Source organism: Lepisosteus platostomus, chromosome 7 (genome assembly GCF_059453375.1).
Source record: "Lepisosteus platostomus isolate fLepPlt1 chromosome 7, fLepPlt1.hap1, whole genome shotgun sequence".
Taxonomy (NCBI): Eukaryota; Metazoa; Chordata; class Actinopteri; order Semionotiformes; family Lepisosteidae; genus Lepisosteus; species Lepisosteus platostomus.
The window spans coordinates 15,163,335-15,185,200 of record NC_142617.1 but is presented as its reverse complement, the minus strand read 5'-3'; the positions used below and the strand labels follow the sequence as shown (position 1 = coordinate 15,185,200).

The following is a 21,866-nucleotide window of genomic DNA, read 5'->3' as shown; positions in this document are numbered from 1 at the left end:
TGTCAAGTTCCAAAAGCATACATTGACATAATTATAACTCACATTTTTAGAAACGCCTTCACTTTTATGACATGGCGATTTCAGCCAACTCCACACGATTTTAGCTTTCACTGCGTTTTTGCCGAACGTTTTATATGATTAAAGAATAAAGTTCTCATGGCTAATATGTTATCTCTCACACGTCTGTTGGAAACCTTCAATTACAAGCTCCCCCCAAACGGAATAGGATGTTTCAGGAGTACAGAACCAATTGTATTTTAGCCTGGAGGGACAATTTACAGAGAAAGACAATATGCAGTTAATCCACTGCAGCCACATAGAGAGGATTAGGTTTTAATCCCTTCTGGGATAGTCCTTCCATAATAAGGATATATTAAAATGTTTACATAAAGCATAATAAAGTGCTGTAGGTTTTCCATATGTCAGGACAATAATCTGTTAACTCCAACAACTACACAATTAGCTAGTTACGTTTGATGGTAAACAATCTAATACCTCTACAAATCATTACTAATAAATTATTGCTAACAATATTTTCAGAAACTAAAATTTACGGAGCATTTTTTTAGGATGCAATTAACCTTCTTACTTTTCATTGGAATTGCCACGAGTTATTCTGCTCTGACAATTCACAATCTACAATTTTCTCTCAGTATACAAATGCCGTTATACTGCATAGCAAACGCCGTTTTATCCAGACATACGAGTAAGCATCAAGGTAACGTACAACACAATAGATGGAACATTACAATACATAAATCGGATTGCTGTGTTTACAATTCTGCTCCATTCATATATTTGCTTTCTCAAAAGCGTCTCATGAAGACGTCGCCTTCACCCAGGAGCATTGCATCCTATAATTCATCAAAGGTTGGTTCGTTACATTGAAATATTTACTTAATAAAGGCCTTCAGATTAAATGGCCGCATTCCGGTATGTTCTCTTTCAACCATGCAGTATATTATATGCATAGCGTCACATATTTTATTTCAACGGCTGCGCAACATTGCACGAAAAGTACACAAGTCACGTCTATTTAATAAAAGAAACGGGCGCCTGTAAAGTAAAATAAGACATCCCATATTACAATGTACTGTATAAAAAGTGGAGTTTCTTTACTACGCATAGAATTAAAAAAATGTAATAATGTAGGAACATTCCTTGTCTAAGAGGACTTAATAAAGTCCATGACATTTATGAAAAGATGTCAAAGCTTCCAATAAATCTCATCTCCGTCGCAAGTTTATAGTATGGATAAATTGGTAAATCTACAAGCACGAAGGTTATAATTGGGATTTTAAAAATGGCTTTATAATCTGCTTTGTAAATCCTACCAAGATAAAATTAAAACACTATTTCATCCCACTGTCACATTTTGGAATATTCAGTACTTAGCTTTTCTTATTAACTTAATATTGATACCATCGTTGTTTCTATTACCACAGAGTACTGAAATAAAAACGTGTGCCCGCATTTTTAAACACACTAAATAATATGTCTATTCTTACGTTTTCATTCTTTACTTTTACTAGAATTGTGGCTGTAAATCATTATTGTACAGTATCTGAAAAACCATTTAGAATGTTTGCCTTTATGTTTCGCGTTTCTAAACAGAAAAGAACTTCATCGTTCAGCATTTGACACAGGTATTGATGCTCTTCCAGCGTGCGCTTTTTTTTCTAAACAGAAATATAACACTGTCTTAAGAGAGAAATGAAGAGTTCCCCTTCTCCTTGGTGTGATGTCAGAAATCCACACTCTGAAAAGGGGGAGTCTAATAGAGAATTATGGGAAAAAAACATTAAGCAGCAGCTTTTTCCTTGTAAACAAATGCTTTTCTAATGACAAGACAAAACAGTGCAGCAATTCTGTTTTACAGGTTTTTTTTAGAATTTATTTTCTATAACTATTCAATAGGACAGAATATTCTATTAATATTCTTAAGGATGCTTAAGTTTTATGTGGAGATAAACCATTCACGTTAACTTTTTTAATTGGATTACAGCAATTTACACATTTGTGTTTTTAAACTAATACACACTGACCTTTAGTATGCTTTCCATTTTAAAAATAAAATAGCACCCTTTTAAAAACAAATATATTATTTATTGAGATCCATAAATATATACATATATTCTTAAAGGCCCCACCATATGATAACACCTCCTTAACCAAGGGACAGAAATATAAAAAAATAGGGTCATTTTAAAAGCTTACATGAGAAGAATGAAAAATTACCACTATTTTTGTTGTCATTAACACTTACCATCGCTAAACCCTTACTCTCTGTTACTGCATTTCCAGCTACAACTTGTATGAAAGTGATATCTATTAAAAATATAACACACCTGAAGAAGGCTCCACAGCCGAAACGTTGTGTTTTCTTTCTTCTCTTTACAGCAAGGAATAAACCTATTACTTTTTCCTTTATTAGAAATGTTCTGCTACTATCCAGGAGTCTTAAAGCAATTAAAAAAGCACTTGTAGAAAATAAGAGTGAAATTGCTTTCTACAGTCAGGTCTGTTTAAATGGTAATTATAATGCAAATGGCAATATGTATATCTGTTTTGTTTGCGGCATGAACTTTTACATCTGTAAAAAAAACGTTGCAAGACCATCACACTATGGCTTTCAAAGTAGTAATGTCAAATATAATAATAAACAAAAAAACAAAACTGGTTGCAGTTTTTTTTTTGTAAAGAAACATGGGACACAAACATTGCCATTGGAAATGGCCAACACGGCACGCTATTGCTCACAATATACAGATCTGAGAACATAATAAATCCTAAAAGAAAAATACTGATGTGAAAGCCGATGGGAAATTTAGAATTTATCAAGAAACAAATATGTTAATGCGTCTGGTCAACTCCATCAATCAAATTGTGACTCCATGTCCACATTATCTACAGCTGTGGACATTTTGTTTTACTTAAGTCTTATGAAGACTATCTGCTATAGTTAAGGGAATATATTTCATATTTTCTCTCAGTTAAGTATATGCTCTCATGAGTATTAAAATATAATAAAAAGCAAAATTAAACTGTAACAGTTTATCTTGTATCAACACCAAAAAAGGGAAAAGAAGGAAAAAAGATCTTATTTGCTGACCTAAAAAACTGTATCTCACACACTGAAGTCAATTGTAATGATTTAAACAGTGACAGCTCTGAGTACAGTACAGCTGCCTTTAACACAGACAGCATTTGGAATTGTGCCATAGAGCACATGAGCTGACCTTTTGTGAATATAAATCAATGAAATTAAGGTATGGCAGAATGCTAGCATTAAAAAGAAACTTTCAAAACTACAGTTAGGGTCTTCACAAACTTAGACGAACTGATTAAATATTTAAAAAAGGCTCAGTTTTGCAAAGGAAGACACTTTTTGCTGAAGAATAATCAAGTCAGCATTTGAGTCAAAAGTTTCCACATCTATACCCAGGATGCTACTGTGAAAATAGTCAGTTTTACACAATACTAATCTTTCAAAACTGGGGTCCAGAGAAAGTTATTCTGAGGGCATCCACAAAGGCCAAGAAATATCTGCCTGTTGTTAATTGACAGAAAACCCAGTACTAAAATCACAAATTTTACAGCAGAGGTATGAGATTTACAAAACACTAGTTTCACTACAGCCTGGCTAAATATGCACAATTTCTCACAGTTTTCACTAGAATAAATGAATACAAGGAAAATGCATTTGGTTTTTGCAAGGATATTCTCTCTTACAGAAAGGGAAAGCAGCAGCACATTTGAAACTCAGATAGGGTGAAGAAAACCTCGATCTCTTACTAAGACATACTTCGTTATGTTATTTTTTCCCCCCTTGCAGATGTGCTCCTTTGCAGCAGCAGACTAGTGTTATTTAGTAATGAGTCTCCTCCATTTTAATATGCAACGAAACATCTGCCTCCTCTTTGGTGACATCACAGAGTGTGAAATGCTTACTTCTGTTATGCTCTCACTCAAAAAGAGCTAGAGACTACAAGGCCCTGTTCTGCACTACCATATTTTAGTTAAGATGAGGTTTATGCAAACAACTGCTTCAAATACTGCCAGCTGGGAACTGGACCTGATTTGTTCAAAATGTGCTATTAATTTCCTATGGGTTAACACACTTTACCTGTAAAAAAAAATCTGAATTAGTGCTATTACATGCTCTGTTTATTTTTAATATCTTGGATTATAAATATAGGTCAAGTACACTGTCCTTCTTTGGTTGCAGAATAAAACACAAGGTTAAGATCTTATGTTAACCCAGGTAACATAACCAGCTTAAAAACCCAGATACAGACACCAATGTCCTATTATCAATTCTTGTAATAAAAAGTGAAAATAAAAATAGTCACACTAGGAAAACCTCTTTTTTTTTCTTTAGGAATGAAACGGATCTAGATCAGAGGAGTTCAGACTCTTAAAAGAAGGTTTGAAGGTGCAATTTAGTCATAACCACGAGAACTATAAAATATATAAGCAGCCACCATACTGTGCCAGATCTGCCCCACTGTTCAGCCTGTGAAACTGAGATAAAGTGGCTCCCTGCATTCCAGTAAGCACAGCTCACCAAAGTAGTGCTCTGGAAGAAACAATTAGACTCCATTCAAAGACCACTTGTCTTAAGCATGAAAGAATAGATCTCAAAAGCTTTCGGATTCTAACATTAAGAGGCCAACCCACCCGGCCTGCACGCAACACCTCTCAATTCTTGAATGAATTTGCTTTAAAAACATGTCAGTTATGCATAGCAACAAATAAGGCAAACAATATGAACAGGACAAATAAAAAAATCCCCAGATTTCTAGAAGTATTCACACTGGGATTTGTAGAAACTGCCTACAAGATGCAGCTGTAGAACCATTTAATGGGGGCATTTCTGTAACAGAGCCCAATAATAGCTTCACATTAAAAGTTTGGCTTCTCCACAGACCAGTGCAAATGCAAAGACAACCCACTCGTTCTCTATTCCCTCCTGTAGTCTTCAAGATACTTCTGGCCCTCTAGTAACCCTAACAATGAAGCTACAGGCTTAAACAGCTGCTGTTTCCTTTTTTTCCAAGAGCCTTTTGTCTCCAACACTGACCCACAGTTCACACACAGTAGTAGAAAACCTATGCTTTATCACTTTTTTAATGTATCTATGAATTCTTTCCTTTACATCTTCAGAGATCGCATCCAAATGTAACCACATGCAGACCTTAAACATTAAAAATTCAGTGTAACAGTATATGTGAGCTCACATCTGAAAGCCAAGATTTGGTTTTAGCTGTTGTGTAGTTCCGTTCTTCAACAAAAACATGAAAAAAAGCACAGAAGCATCTATTATCTCTCTGATGCAAGAGAGTACAGGATTCTATAAGCTGGTGTAGAATTTAACAATAATCAAGGAGTACATCTTTACACTTAATTTAACAAAAACATGCTGTGAATCAATCATCAGGAGGCATACTGTAGGTGTTCTTAAAAGCTTGGTGTTTCCAAATTTTCAAAAGACTGCCTTCACAACATTATGCTGCATGTCTCCCTGCAGGAGAGTTGCTTGAAAAACACCTTAATTGAACAAATTTAACTCTCTTCCAGAGACAGAGAGGGAGCTGATCATTTAAGGAGATTAACAAAACCTGCTGGACTGTTGTCCACAGGGACTGGATGTGAGGAGCGAAGCCCTGGTTCAACTCCTGTCCATCAGCTGGTGGTGCAAATTTAATTAAAGAACCACATAAGAATGGCCTTCAGCTGTGAAAGATGGTCAATGGCTACCTCAAACAATGGACTCGCCGTTACAGACTGGCCGTCATGTTTTTAAATTATAATAACCATCCACTGAACATGTCTCAGTCCAGGAGGTTGACCTTCCTGGAATTACTCCAGAAATGGCCAATGTTTCAGAGAAGACTGGAACAGAATCCAGCAAAATCTCCATGATTTGGCATGAAGAACAGCTTGACATGCTAAAACTACATACAATACTCTTAATATGATAAGCAAAGGTGACAAGACCCTGAATTCAGTTCAGTCCACTGCCTTCCATTATTATTCAAAGTGATAAAAACATTTGATTATATTCAGCTCACCCTAGGAAGGGCCATACAACATAAATGTCTGGACATTGCCATGGACATTTCTTACTAACAGAAAATGAATTGAGAGCATATCAATGCATTTTGAAAGGTAGGCTTTCAGTGCTGCCTGAAGAGCTTTTGTCACAGAAATTTTCACTTTTGAGTTCAATTTAAGAAAACAAATCTTATACCACCCAAGGTATAAATGTGATTCTTTAAACCTTCCTTCACAGAAAGAAAGGAAATCATACAGTATTTATCCACATGAAACTAAGATCTACAGAAATATATACTGTATGTAGTTTATTATAGCAGTATCTGGGACTAGAAACACGTTTAGTGCAGCAATACTACTTTATAAACCTTTGCTTCCCATCTTTGTCCCCCCATGTTTCACTGGCCTTCAGCTTGCTTGACATGTCTGTGTCAGACTACCTACTGTTATATCTATGTTGTCATCTAGCCCTTCCTGCTCACTAGTCACTATAATGACTGATGTAATGCAATGCACGGGCAAATAAGTACAGGCTGTACAGCAGACATTTCACAGCACAAATGTTCCAATGCGTGCAGAGTTAACAGGTAAGTATTATTTGTTGGCAAAACTGTCTTGAAGTCAAGAGCAATATTTCTACTGGATTAAAAGAGATATATTAACAAGCTTCCTTCTTCAGGTTCCTCACTCAAAACGTTGATTTTCATTTCTTCTCTTTGCAGCATGGAATAAACCTTTACTTGTTCCTTTGCTGCCTACGCATGCTGACGCAGTTACCCACTTGAATTTACTAGTGGTCAAAATGCTGTCAAAGGTATTGATAGACCTGTGGTAACTAAGATTTCACCAGAGGTTATGCAACAAAAAATACTTTCATTATGGTTTTAAATGCACTCATCAATGCCCCGGCTCCGAAATACAAAAACAATTTTGCAGTTCCACTTTAATACTAACAAATTCTGAACTTCCACTTCTTTTGGCAGTCCAGTTAGGCAATAGTGCTTTATATATTCAGAACTTTTTGTTGTTCTTCTTGTTCTTATCTTTAACAGGATATGGAGATTGAATGCTTTGTCTAAAGTAATTTAAATACCAAAGTGACTCTTTATGCACAGATAATCTGCCAAGCTATCAAGTTAAAATCCATACTTTTACTATAAGCCAGATATTTAAAGTTTTCTGTAGTTGTTCAGAATGGAAATAAAGCCTGGGATATGATGATATTTATTTCCTCATTAGTAGAAAAAAATGTTATTAATACATAATATTAATTAAAGAATTGAAACGATGGATTGTTAATTTCTTTCTAGATGCCATTGAAAAAAAAGTTTAATCACTGAGCAGTTGAATGTGAACCAACAGTATTCTCTGTGCCAACATGCATACCAAAAGCAAAGATCATAGAGACTTCCTCAAGGTGCAAATTGTAATTTATATATAACTGACATAAAAACTAATCATTAGAAATGTACCGTGTGATTTCTACCTCATTTTGCCACATTCTGGGATGATCTTAGAGCATAATCTACTCAATCTAATCATAGCGCCACAAATAATAAAGAGTATTTTGAACCCCAGCCTCTCTTAAACAGGAAACGAGGCAGAATGGAGTTAGCCCAGGGCATAGTCATGGTTTAAACTGCTGTAACACCATGAAAGACAAGTGGGAACAGCCATGTTAACAGATACATTGAAGAACGCATGAATCTCCCAACTGTTTGGCTTGGAGAGCAAAAAGTTAAGTGTGCCATTGTGAGAGTTCCCTGCATCTGCTCTGCCCTAGGGGTCTCTCTCAGGCCCTCCAGTGCCATGTCAATACCGAGCCAGTGTGCCTTTGACAACCAACCAGAGTTTGGATTAGGGGATGTCATCTTGGTCTCCAGGGACCAATTTCCATGTTCAGGCACAGCCTCTTCCAGCCCCTCTGTGTACTCCTCAATGTTCTGTGATAAACCTGTGCTTTTATCATCGATGCAACATCTAATGAATCCTGCATGTAAATTAAGATGTGCCTGTGGTGCGGAAATTGCTATTTCTCTAGCTATATCACATCAACTTAGCATTGTACCATCTTGGATGAGTTAAAACCTACATACATAATTGAAAAGGAAAAATATTTTCCTCTTTGATATTTGACAATAATTGATATGAACAATAATTTCTAATATTTCTAATATTGATTTCTAATATTACTTTCTGCAATAAACTCCATGCATTGTTGAAGCACTAAAATGTGCACCCTAAATTACTTAAGATACCATAGAAATTATGCTATCCTGGGTACCTTTACAACAAACAAAATGCACCAACTTCTGAGGAATACAGAGGAAATCTACGAGTGAAAATGTTACAAACGAGTTATGTAATGAAACCAGAACGCAGTAAAGGTTCCAGAAATTAATTAATATTGCCAGAATACATTATAGTCTTCTTGTAAAAAATTCTTTACATTTGTATAGTATTATTCAACAACAAAGGATCCCAAAATGCTTGATATACACAGAAGGAAGAGACCCACTATATTCAGCTCAGGGAACTCTTAACTCTTAAAAACAGTGCCATGGGCCAAGCAGTACTCAAATACTCAGGCCTACAGACCAGAGTCTTACAGAACAAGTCCCTGGACACCATATCCACAACACGAGTAAAATATTAAGGTTAACTGGTGAATTAATTTTAATTATTTTTATAACTTATCATGGCAGTCAAAAAAAAACTGCTGTTACATTTATAAATACTGTACCACTGTCTGCTGTGAAAGTAGAATCTTTGCACAATATTCACTCCTACTGGAAATTTGTAACACAACCTTAACATAAATCACCAACTTCTGAGACGACAGACTTACCTTCATATGTATTAATTTGAAGGTATTCTAAACCTCTTCTTCTTTTCCTTCTTTCAAAAACATTTTTCTCTGCTATAAAAATACCACCTCCCAGATGTCATAACTGTTTTGCTTTTACTCCAGTTCTAAAACTACAGTAGCACACCTGGCTACAACCAGTGACCAGACACTCAATTTTAACTTTGGAGCTAGATGGTTTCATTTTTAAATAAACCTCAAAATGATTAATTTCTACTAGACAAAAAACACTAAAATCAGAATTTATACCACAGGTACAATATCTGATTCCCTATTTCCTGACTTCAGAACTTTCCTGGAACTGAATCAAAAGTAAATTTAAAGAGAGAAGAGTAAACATTAAACCTTTTATATTCAACGCCAAGTTGTTTTTTTTTTTCAATTCAATGCTCAATGTTTTCTTTCTTGAAAAATTACCACTATGCATTTACATTAGATTCTGAACTGCACAAATTTTGAACTAGAGAAATCAGTACTGTTAAGGTGGTTCTGTAATTTAATCAGCCTCTGGTCCAATTTTGTAATCAAATAAACATTGATAAAGGTTGCATTCAAATGTTTTCATATGTCAAGATTAACTGAAAATAAGAATTCTATTACACAAATAGCAAATCAAGGAGATAAGATTTCTCAAAAGACAAAACAAGGACAGCAATCAGTTGTTAAATTATCATATAGACGCACAAAACTTTCATTCTAAATGAGTTACTTGATTACACTTGGATTTGATTTTTCTCAAATGGTGTTAAAGTTTCAAAATTCATTTCTTTTGTCCCTTAAATGTTAGTACATTCACAAAATAAAATTACTTGCCTCTGAAAGTAAGAACTCGAGGACGGAAACGTGCTAAAAATGAAATAAAAATATATACACACAAGTATTAACAAGTATTTACTGTATGCCAATTATAAAAGATAAGTGTAAACAACATACCTGAAGATTTTACAATTGGTTGTTTGTAATCTAACAGACTATTATGAAGACCCCTAATAATGCACATTTTGGTTGATCACTACATGACTTTACAACAATTCTTAAATTCTTAAACAAATTCTTAGAAAATAATCCATATTGGGTACTAAAAATACAAGAAGCTCTAATCTTGAGCTGGGAATTTAAGGGTGAAAGAATTACCAATGTAATGTGCCCACAGTATTCCAAAATACATACATTTCAAACCTGTTGAAATATTTTCTAAGTGATCGCAATGATTAAGGGGTGTACAATTGCACAAAAACTTTCCCCATCTTTTAAATGTAATATGTTTCTATTCAAGCTGTTACTACTAATTAGGAAGGCTATCTGTATACGTGTATGCACTATTTTCCACAGTGGCTTGTCGGGACAGAGTTTATCCTAGTTTCCACGTCCTTTGGTTGACGACAAGTCAAGTGACTGCCAAACCAGCTGGTCCTCATTTTTACAGCTGGATTTTAATCCACAATCTACCAGTTAGAATTGCAGAGACTTACCCACAATGCAACACCACCCCCATTTATGTAATATACTGTATACAAAATACTTCTCAGAAACTGTTGGCTTCTGCCATAATTTGCCATTTTGTTTCAATCGAACTAAGTGATATGTTGTTTTAAGTGCTTTAATTTTAAATTATAATATAAAACAGCAATGTCAAAACATTCAACAAGATATGAACTAAAAATCCCAGAAATGTTAGAACAAGGCAACAGACTAGAAATGGATTTTTTCTGTGATACTTTGCAATTTTTGCATTTAATGCATTTAAGTGGGAATAATAACTGCAATTTTTACTTGTTTTACAAATTTATTTAGCGAAACCCTGATGGCTAATAGTGCTTTTTCCAAATATGAACTGGAGTGGACAATTAGTGTGTATACTGCATATTAAAATAAATAGCAATCAATCTGATGAGTTCAACAATTTGAAATACATGTTTTAGTATATTGTGTGCATTTTCCAGAAAAAATATTTTGATACGGACAATGTATTACTAGTTTGGTAACAGTTTGGTCTGTTTCTTGTAGAAGGCTTTGTGCACAAGAAAAAAACATGCAGACTGCTAAATTGTGCTAATCTCAAAAAAGCTGTGAGACAGTAATACTTTAAGGAGATAAACAAGGAGTTCTGCTCAACACACTGCCCCAATTTAGATAATGTATCTCAATGTACATTCTGAGAGGCATATGGATGACAGGCCTGGGCAATGTCACAGTTTAAATCCCTCGTCTCGGTTTCTTTATTCCTTCTTGCATTGTAATATAGAGGTGTCTCAAAAAACTGTGTGGAACACACCAGGGTTATATTTAACAACAGACACAGGGCCTGAAGAGCTGTAGTCCTGCATTACTGCATAAGCAAAAAGAACAGAAGATATATTGCATTACGGTGATTTTTACTTATTATTTTTAAGTATTCTGTCCACACATTACAGAAGAAGCCCAAGTTGATGTGTACATGGCATGGAATGACTCCTGCTCCTGTAGAGAGATCCTAAAAGCTAATTTAAGATAGGAGTGCACTTCAAATCTTTTCAAAAAGAGGTTGTAGATCAAGACTACTAGTTTGGTGGGCATATACAGACAGTATATATACAGATACATACAGTTTCTCAGATTAGGGAAGCTAATCAAGCTCTTGAGCATCCATGAGTTTCCCTTTTATAGTAGTCAGACCACAACTTAAATATAAGATCTCAAAGATGGCCACATCTGGGGCTATATACAGTATAAATGACTTTCTATGTCACAGGTGACAAGCAGGAAAATGAAAAGCAACAGTTATGTTGACCAGGAGTTACCTGCAAGGTTGTCGATCTCCTTCTCCTGCAAAAGGCTCACAGCATCATCATCTCCCTCCAGCATGAGCTCTGTCTCAGGATTCTGGTTCACCACAGCCTGGCTGCGGAAGGTCTTCTTTGATTTTATCATGTCATCTTCATCTGTACCTGGAAAAGGGACAAGCAGGATGAGATGCAAGTGAAGTCAACAAGTGAGATCCTGCTTCGGAAAATAACGTGTTCCCAATACCATGGCTGGATAATGAATGCAAGAAAATACAGTAACTGATGCCAGCATCAAATGCAGTTTCTTGAAGAATCCTACACCTGTAAACCAGAAGTAATATGTTAGTCTAGTGCAAACCTAAAGGCTCTGTCAATTTGGTTCATACATGTTGTTTTTTCTACTACACGCATCCCATGTAAGCTTCTTTTTTTTATGCATTAATCTCAAATTTGCAACAAGAAAACAGATTTCTTCTATGTGTACAAACCAAAGCCTATTAGTGAAACAAGGTTTTAAAGAATTGTGTACAATCAAGGTGCTTCTTCCCATACGTGAGTATTTCAAACACCAGTGTACAATTCAGCTTATACTCAGAAAAGGCTGACATAAAAACTAAAAATGCCAAAAACCACAAAGGAAAAGAAATGTTTTGGACACACTTTCTATCAACACAGATTTTATTATAGTTCCTCTTCCTCTGGAGATAATGGAAGACTGGAACATGCAAAGAAGAGCTGGCCAGAGTCAAAACCGCTTCTTAAAACATGTATTCTTCATATTCAGAATTCCATCTAGAAACCTTAAATCACACCTAAGAAGGAAGATGTTTCAGAAATCAGTTCAGTTTAACATCAAGGGCAAAGGTAAGAAAGCAACTGTGAACCAAGGCAGTGAGGGAAATTCATAGCAGGACTGCTTTTTCCTACATGCGATTATTGTAAATCAGGAAAAAAATGGTTTATATCAGGTAAAACTAATTACTGTAATTCTGGAAGAGCAATGCCTCTACACATAAACATATTTTACATTCTTTATAAAGAACCTGAAATAAACAAATGAGCATGAAATAAGAGTGAAATGTAGAGTTTACTTTCTTTCTTTAAAAACACTAAATATTGCTTCAAGTAACTACACAGAAGTTTACATCAGGCACCTTGTTCCTCCAATGTTTTAACTCAAGCAGCTGATAAGTAAAGAGACTGTGAGTATTTTGACTTGATAAATGAAGTACAAAAATCCTTCTTCCAAAGGTAACAAAGTTGTTTATTTTCATTATACAGTATATTCTCATCAAACAAAAGCATTATTACTTTCTGGCTTTTTTGTCAATGAGAGACAATTAAGTTGACCCACTAGCATTACAGACAAACAGAAGCTCGGAAACAGCTGCTGTAGTGTTGTGGAAGTGGTATTCTGAATGATAGCTTCTGAGAGCCATAGACACCTTTAATCAATGTATCCTTTATGAAGTAGGGATCAATTTGTCAAAATTACAGACAAGAATTGGAGAGGTGTCCTTAGTGGCCTCATTAGAAAGCTTTTAAAAAACACCCTTTAAAAAGACGCACTTTCACATCCAACAAATCAAAAGAGATTGGGCATGTGATTCATTTATAAGATCATTCATCACAGGGTGACCTGACCCATGTAGTGCTTTTCATGGCATCGTCTTCTCATACATCACAACAGCCTTACCTTCCCCTTTAACAAGACAGCTCCCTCCACTGTCTCTCTGTAAGGGACAGTCCAGTGATGTCAGTCTGGTAAAGTGTTGCAGCTGTGTAAGAACTTTCTTTTCAAACAAGTGTAGCTAAATGTTTATGGACAGAGGGGTCAGTATTTACAGACTTACAGGTCATCTAAGGCTGTGAGGCACTAAAGATAGAAGGAGTTTATCTTGTGCCCCCCACTCTAAAATAATGATATTTTCCTCATCTTTATATAATGCTTTTTATCTCAAAGAGAAACTCATCTTACACCAATAGAGTGTAGCACTCACCTGAGTGACATGCGGTAGCCATTATGTGCCAGCTGGTCCTATACACAAAAGATCACATGGAGAAATGTGAACTGCTTCTCCAGTTGAATTATACAGAAAATTCCAGAGAGACTAGATTTGCAGATTGAAATTTAGCCAGGACACTTGAGCTGAGACCCCTATTCTTACAAACAGGGATCTTTAAACCCCAAACAGCTAGGAACTAGTCAGGAAAATGAGTTCTGATCCAGAGTTACAGATTTCCAAAGAAGAGTGCCACATACTGGTCCAACTACAGCACTTACAGAAACATCCTGGGTTTCCTCAAAGTCTCCTATTTAAAGGCCGACCAGCCCAAAAACCATAAAAAAATAAATTATGGGATATCAATTATAACTAAAAAAGGTTGCTCATGTGAACTTCCATTTATTTACTGAACTCTAAATTTGTAAGTGGAACTTTTATTCTCATTTGGAATGAGAAAAAGTATTTTATAAACCAAGTAATCAGCATGAAAAAGTAGTCAGTACTGCTCGCGCTAGTTGTGCCTCTTAATACAACACAGGAGGAGATCTGGAACTTATCATTGAAATGGCCCACTTTTTATCATTTACAGAGAAAAAAAAGATGAAGAAGAAGGAAAAACAAACAGATTATCATGATAGCCAACTGTTTACGCCTGGAAGGTTTATAGTAACGGCAGGCACAGACTTCCACAGCCATATTGACAGTTTCATCAGCGTAATAACAGTGTGTCTAAAGGTAATGTAAATATTATGAGATTATGCGTATGTATATATACAACCTGCCCACATTTAAATAATCTCTACTTCAAAGTGCTCACTGGAAATAAATTGTTAAGAAAACATAAATGGGAGACTGGCATGCAAAAACAATTTTAAAAGCTGACAAGAGTAAAAACACTTAAAATGATACACTCAAAATAATTTGGAGCAATTTTTGGCATTGATTTTTTTCTGTTGTTTCTTTTCATGAAGAGAAGGAGTGGATGACTCTCTGAGAAAGAGAATTCAAGGCAGAAATACCCTTGTGTATTTTGACTTTCATTTGAAAAAAAAAAGCTTTGTTCCACAGAGCTTGATTTGTACAAAGAGGACCCTAAATGACTTCAAAATAATATCCAATAAGCTAGAGATAACATTACATTAAATTGCATTACCTTTCCGGATATTTCTGGTTAGGTCTCCGATTCCCCTCATTGAAACATAAATATCCAGGACCGTGTAGCCAATTTACGAGGCTAGAGCCTGTTTCTTTTACTCCCAAATCAACAATGTCACTGTGAACCACAGCAGACCAGGAAGCCTGATCGTTAATGATGGGGATAATTACAGTCTGTACACTCAAGTAAAAATATAAAACTGCAATAACTACATTATACAACTGATACAAAAACCAGACAGACAATGTTTATTCAGGGAGTGGATGTATTCAATCCATGTTAGTATTGAATTGATCATTAATTAAAATGCTGAAAATAAACCTTGATGCACATTCATTGTATTTTTGTAGGTTGTGCAGGAAATCATATTTCATATCATTGGAACAACTCTGCCCTCAGCACATTTTTCTTATATCTGCGATTAGCTAGATTAAGGTCAATCAGCAAGGACAGCAAATTCATTACTTCCAGTGATCCTGGAGATTCACCAAGATACAAATAGATTACGCATATGTAGAAAGGAATGCTTGAGGAAATCACCTGTTTAGCTTCAGCATACTGTACAATAAATGATCATGTGCAGCCTGGCTGGGGGCTAATATTCAAGTACTGGAGAACAGAAGAGGGGACGAGGGTGATTATAATAATCACAAGAAGTGCTTGCATTCATCGCAAAGGATCTCAAAACACCTAACTTATAGGAAGGGAACCACTTCATCCGTTACTGAAGGGCAGCCCTTGACTGGGTAAAGAATAGCTACTTTGTGCCAGCAGCCCCTGTTACACAGCAAATTAGGTAGAGAAGTAAAAAACTGATTCACCTATTGAATAAGAGGCTCTAGGTAGTCTAATTTGTGAAAGCCCATGTAGAATCTCGTTGGGAGATTGGGGTTAGCAACACTTTTACATGGGCCCTGGTAGTCAGGATCTTACTTTAAAGGGGAACTGCAGTCCCAGTTTCTCTGACCAGTTATTACATCTCCGTAAGAAAATAAATTAATTAACATTATACTGTTAATTAAAGTACTGTAAGTCGCCATGTTGTCGCAAACAAGAGCGAGAGATTGCATGATTTGCAACGTGATGCGGCCCATCCTGCTCACTAGTCACTGTAAAGACCAATGTAGTGCCATGTACGAGAGAATAAGTACAGGTTGTGCAGCAGACATTTCACAACAGGTATGTTCCAATGTGATCTGCATGCAGAGTTACCATGTAAGTGTAACGTCGGCAATATCAAAACCAATATTTCTATTGGATTAAAAGAGATCACAAGCCTGCTTCTTCACAATGTAATAAAGCCGCAACACATTCACATTCACATTGTGAATCACAGAATACAGCGCTGTGTATACCTGGAAATCGCCTATTTTTTATGTAAATTGGGAGGTTTTAGAAGTTACTGTGTACAATTTACTTTAACAGTATAGCGGTTTGAAATGTACTGAACAATGCTGATTCTTCCTAGTCCCAAAATATGAAAATAGCGTTCCAGTTAACCTCTTATCCTACATCACAGTGCTCACAGTCACCATACTGGGGCTTTGGTTTGGAAATTCAGGTCCAGAGGTCTACCTACTGATCAACCAACATCCCTTACAGCAACAATCGGATTTTTCTTAGAGCTTTTCCAAGACTGGACAAGATGCTGTCAAAGGTATTGATATACCTGTGCTTACTGAGATTTCACCAAAGGGGATGCAACAAAAAATGGTGAGCATTATAGTAACAGTTAATTCTGTGGGTTGCAAATGACACTTCATAAAGGAGCAATAATTGCACGGGTATATATTTTTCATGCTGTTGTTGGCTATTGTATTCCATGTCATTTTATGATATTTAATTTCTGTGGCTGAAATGCAGACATACTGACCATTTAACAAGGTTTGAATATTCTAATAAATATCAACAACATTTTGCACACTGAAATTTTGAGTCTGGGTTAGGAAGTTTTGTACATAGGCCCTTGAATGACTTCATTGTTAATAAAGCTTTTTTTATACATCATAAAGACTATTTGAAAAAATACTTCACAATGCTATTTCTTGTTGAACAACATTATGTTGCCCTTAAATTACCCTAGAAAAAAAGAAACAGTCTTTATAGATAATGCCACTGGGAAAGTGGCAAATGTTTCAGAGCCCCCTAAAGATTTATCTTTACAGCCTTAAAAAGACATTTCTTTTTTAGTTACACCTGTTTAAAACATTAGTATTTTTCACGCTTCTTTCGGGCATTGCAACAGTGGTCTTGCGTTGCAATAGGAAATCAAGAATGTACTGTGCCTTAATGTAAATGGATTGTAAATGGATGTCAATGGATTTGGTTCTGAAGTTCTTAAGAAGAACCTCGCACAGACCTACATGTGTCATCATCAGTGCATACCTGAGAAGTGAATCTGTGTTTAACCAAAGTCTTTTCAAATAATGCATTCATCTTTGAACATTTGCTTAAATAAATGAGGATGTCTAGATTTCTGAAATGGTTAAAGTCTGCGGTCAGTCTGATTTTACAGTTTCTACTAGAGGCTCCCGAACTGGAAATGTTTAAGTGTTCAGTAGTTTTACTGTTAAATATGGTACAGATATAGTTGAAAGCATTTAAAAGGAAAGGACTCTGCATAAATCAAGCCTGCCATTGTTGCCAAAGGTCCATGTTTCATATAAATGCTAAAGTATAGCATTTTTTGTGGGCAGAGGTTGTGTGCGTGTTTTTTATAGCTCAAGTGGAGTCAGGCAGCATGTGTTTTTCTTGGTTCCATAGCTATTAAACATTAGAAAATAATATAAAAAATAGTACAGCACCCTAACACGAACATAATGTTTTACTTAAACAATCACTGTGTCCTGTCCTGCATAATTCTTAAAAGCAAATGAGTTCGATCTCGTGTTTTTTTTTCCTACCTTGGATAAGCCTGATGTCCCTGTGACCTTGCAAAAATACACCATGGCTTTCAGTGGCAAATCTTCAAGGGGGTATAGTACAGTATGCTTAATGTAATAAAAATCTCCTGAGTGCATTTTTATTATAGTCTCGGGGACTCAAAATATACATAATCGGATAACAGGGTCACCGGTCAGTAGGATTAGGAGAACCCTAAACACTTACATAGGGTAAGAATATGGGGAATAAGAAAATGAGATTGTGTTAAGATGATTACAGAAAATAAATAAATGTAGATGAACTGAAAACACAAAAAATAATTTCCTCATACTGTACTAAGATGCTGGAAAATACCAAGTGCCAAAAAAAGCATTTAAATGTCAAAACCCAAAAGAACACACACACATACATACAGTATACTGTATATGCCTATTTTATCAGAGCCAAGTTAATTTTATTTTACAGTTTAACTTTTCAAGATACACGTCTACAGGCTAATTAATGATTCAAAGGGCATCCCTCAAACAAATCACCACCTTGTCTTTTCTTTGAGGTTCATAAAAGCCATCAGAACTGCACGATTCTTAGAAATAGGGTCCTAGGTAGTGCTGACCTTTGGTCTAGATTACAATTAGTATAACGGCTCCCATTTTATTCTGTGCTGTGATAAACATAAACAGAGTAGTTAAGCACCTCCTCGTGGAGAGTTTTTCTCAACCATTATTACCCTCCTTTTTATTCTTCCTCCTTGAACATGGAAATTTACATTCAAATCAAACAAAATAAGCAGTCCTCGGTTAATGGTATCAAGCTGTTAGTCATGGAGCAAAGAAAACATTGGGAAAAATAATTCAGAATTATTCATTGTTATGTAATTAAGATATGTTTATAATGCAAAATGAAAAAGAAAAATGATTACAATTTAAAGGTGACCTAAATACATCTCTGGTGGATTAATGTTTTATTCCAAAAGAAAAATATTACCAAGTTGGATGGTTTATACTCAGTGCTCTTTAACACTGGAACACAGAAACGACTATTTTAGTTTAGCTTATTGGCTGTGTTAAGAGTCTCTGTATCTGAGCTTGAGTCACAGCAAAAGGATATCACTCCTACCTAGATACACTCACAGGAAACACTGATATTGCCAACATCTGGAATTCAGCAGCTGTACAACGGGCGTTCCCTCTCTGAAGAAAACTGAGTTTTTCATCTGAGCCTTGTAAAAATACATTTATAGTTGGTGGCTGTTATTTTAACCCTTTCAGCATTATACATATTTTATAACTAGGCAGGAGGCAAACAAAACTTTCTGCACGAGCTAAATTTGAGATCCCAAGTGCTTTGTTGTTTTTGCTTTACTTTACTGTTCTGTCATTACTGTTTCAAAACCCCCTTCATCTGCCAGAAATGACTTCATATTATGTTGGAAAGCACTATAATATGCAGCACTGGAACTAGCAATAAGTGGACTACAGAAAAAGCAGTATTACAAGTAAAATTACAGTGTAATACATACAATAAAAGAAGACACAATGGAAGGCAATGTAAAGGCACTGATATAAAGTGGAACAGTTAAAATACCAGTTCCATATTTCTGGAGCAAGGTATCCTGGCAGTATATATTAAAAGAAACAAGTGAAATATCTTCACTGTGTTATAATGATTCAAAAAATCTAAAACTAGGTAAAAATAATATTTTTATTTTGAAAGCACTATTATTTGAAACTAATTGAACTTTTCTATATGCTGTCTTTGAACATTCACTAAAGTTGTTTTCAGTTTAAAAAGATGCAAAATTCTGATGGACTACAGCTTTACATAATTTTCTATGGTCTTTAGAATCTTGGCGTTCATATCACTCATTTCCACTTTCTAAACACTTGGACTTCAGTAAAAAAAAAACAGGATGGCACATTATTAGACACATCCAATTTGTTGGCAAAGGACAAAACAATATCTCCCAAATAAAAGCTGATGAGATATTTTCAATAAGTTGGGATGCATAATAAAGCTCTGATCAAGGACTGATACCACATATTTATATTAAATCTAGATCACACTGCTGTGGAAAATTAGCAACACAGATCTGCCCACGAGTGTCACTGAATTTAACACATTAGTGAATAACTGGTCACCTGAAATGAGACAGCAAGGACACTGATAAGTAAAACACTGCAGTTAAAGACTTGGATCAATATTAATGTGACTTCCATTTCATGCTTGCCCAATTCCAATAAGCTGACAATATACTCCGATTATGTGAACTGCCTGTGAGTAACACAAAAGGTTATTAAAGAAGGAGCCAGAAATAGAATGCACTTGTTATGCTGACAGGTCTGCTAATAGACGATGCTGCGGTTTTTAAAGAGTCAAAGGGTGAAATAAACCCAAATGGATATTGAAATCGAACTGCAGTTAGCCTGACAGCTATCCATTATGAAAAGGTACCACATGATACTTTATGATGCTGTAGTACTTTATGATAGTAACATAGTTGCTAAATAAGCACAGACTTTAACATAGCAGACATTCCTTTAATATCCCAGCTTATAAGAGCAGCTTCATTTATCTCTTTTAATGAGCACTTATCGATGTGCAATTCCCTATTCATTTCTAACATACTTTGTGATCTCCTGCAAGTATTCTTTTTCATTCTGTAATAGTTTCCTACTTTGTGTTTATTAGCCACTTCACTCATTAAAGGGAGAATTAAGATCACACCAATAGGTTTAAAGGGAAATCATTATGTCTTCAGGCATGTACACTGAACAATTTCTCTGGTACATTTCACTTTGACTTGAGAAGTTTTTTTTCTGAAAGTGGTAGTGGCAGTGACATTGGCAGACAGAGATGCCACTGTAGGTAACATGATGATCACTGTTAGCTGTATGGTGCTGATGGTACAGTATATGAGAAATCTTCTATTCCCCCTAACATGTTCTAATCAACCGTCATGTTCTAGCCTCTGCAATTATTCACACCTTTGATGAGCCGAAAATAAAATTTGATTTAGTAAAGAAAAGGTGTAGATCAAGATATTTCAACATTGATTAAATTGGAGTCCTGAATTCATTAATAGCATAACAGTTAAAATAATGTTTATTTAACCCTCTGATGATTTTCAGTTATCTGGTAGTTTCACAAAACCCTAGAAATCTTCAGGAAGCTTCTAGAATTCACCTTGATTCCCAACTGGTATTAAAGGAGAGCGAACACAAGGACAATCACTACGTGCCACATAAACAAGAAGAAAGTCAGAGAAATGTTTGAAGATCTAGGTTAAAAGATCAACGGCCACAACAACTCTAGTGGTGGTTAAAAGAAATCTAAAAGATCCAAAAATCCCGTCTGGACTGTGGCGTCCCTCATCAAGTTGTTAACCCATAAGAAAGAGGAAATAGGAAGGTTTTACCTAAATGTGTGGTCAGAAAAGTAGCAAAGGTATATTCTGATCGTGCCAGAGTATTTTTTTTTATATTGCCCAAAAAAATAGGGCAAAGTAAAAAAAAACTCTGGCATGATGAGGATCCAACTTCTCCAAAGCTACCATATGAGGTTGAGCTCATGAATCTGGTATCATCAGAAGAGTTCCATGGTTAAGAGTGCATAAAAATCAGTGTGCTTGGTAGGTCATCACAGACTCCAGTAGAACATTTATGACATGAGCCAAAGGGCACAGGTCACAAGCGCAGGCCTTGTAGCCTGGAGGAGCTGGAGAAGGTCAGCATGGAGGAGGAGTCAAATATCCCTCAGGAGAAGCTTAAAAAACCTGTTAAATGGTTACAGGATGCACATTCAAGGTTACCAATACCAAAGGAGGATTCACAAAATACAAAGTGTTGTAGTATGAAAAAAAATTGATACATGTACTATATTTCTAAATTGACAATGACTCTTTTTGACAGATACCACATTTATACTTAACATATTGAAAAGTCATATATTTTTTTAACTTTGGTTTTGGTAAATACGGAATGTATGCTCATCTTCATAATATGGTCTGCATATATGTACTGTATACATGATGCTGACAAACCCAAGAAATGTAACCAAATTATTATTTCAGCTAGTGTGGTAATTGACAAATGTAAATTACAGAATAGTGGCATCTGAATATAATAGTTCTGAAC

The 21,866-nt window shown here is 35.5% G+C and overlaps 1 protein-coding gene across 18 annotated transcripts in view; it reads right to left on the bottom strand.

Moving 5' to 3' along the window:
- The window catches only part of nbeaa (neurobeachin a), a 361,778-nt gene that overhangs the window by 93,616 nt on the left and 246,296 nt on the right, over positions 1–21,866 (bottom strand). For 10 of the 18 annotated variants that reach the window (XM_088639451.1, XM_088639439.1, XM_088639441.1 and 7 more), the window contains one exon: positions 11,704–11,850. In XM_088639451.1, the coding sequence (XP_088495577.1) occupies positions 11,704–11,850 (147 nt within the window). Of the gene's footprint in view, positions 1–9,736; positions 9,770–11,703; positions 11,851–21,866 lie in introns of all 18 variants that reach the window. The other 8 variants (XM_088639435.1, XM_088639437.1, XM_088639436.1 and 5 more) reach the window with 1 other exon arrangement.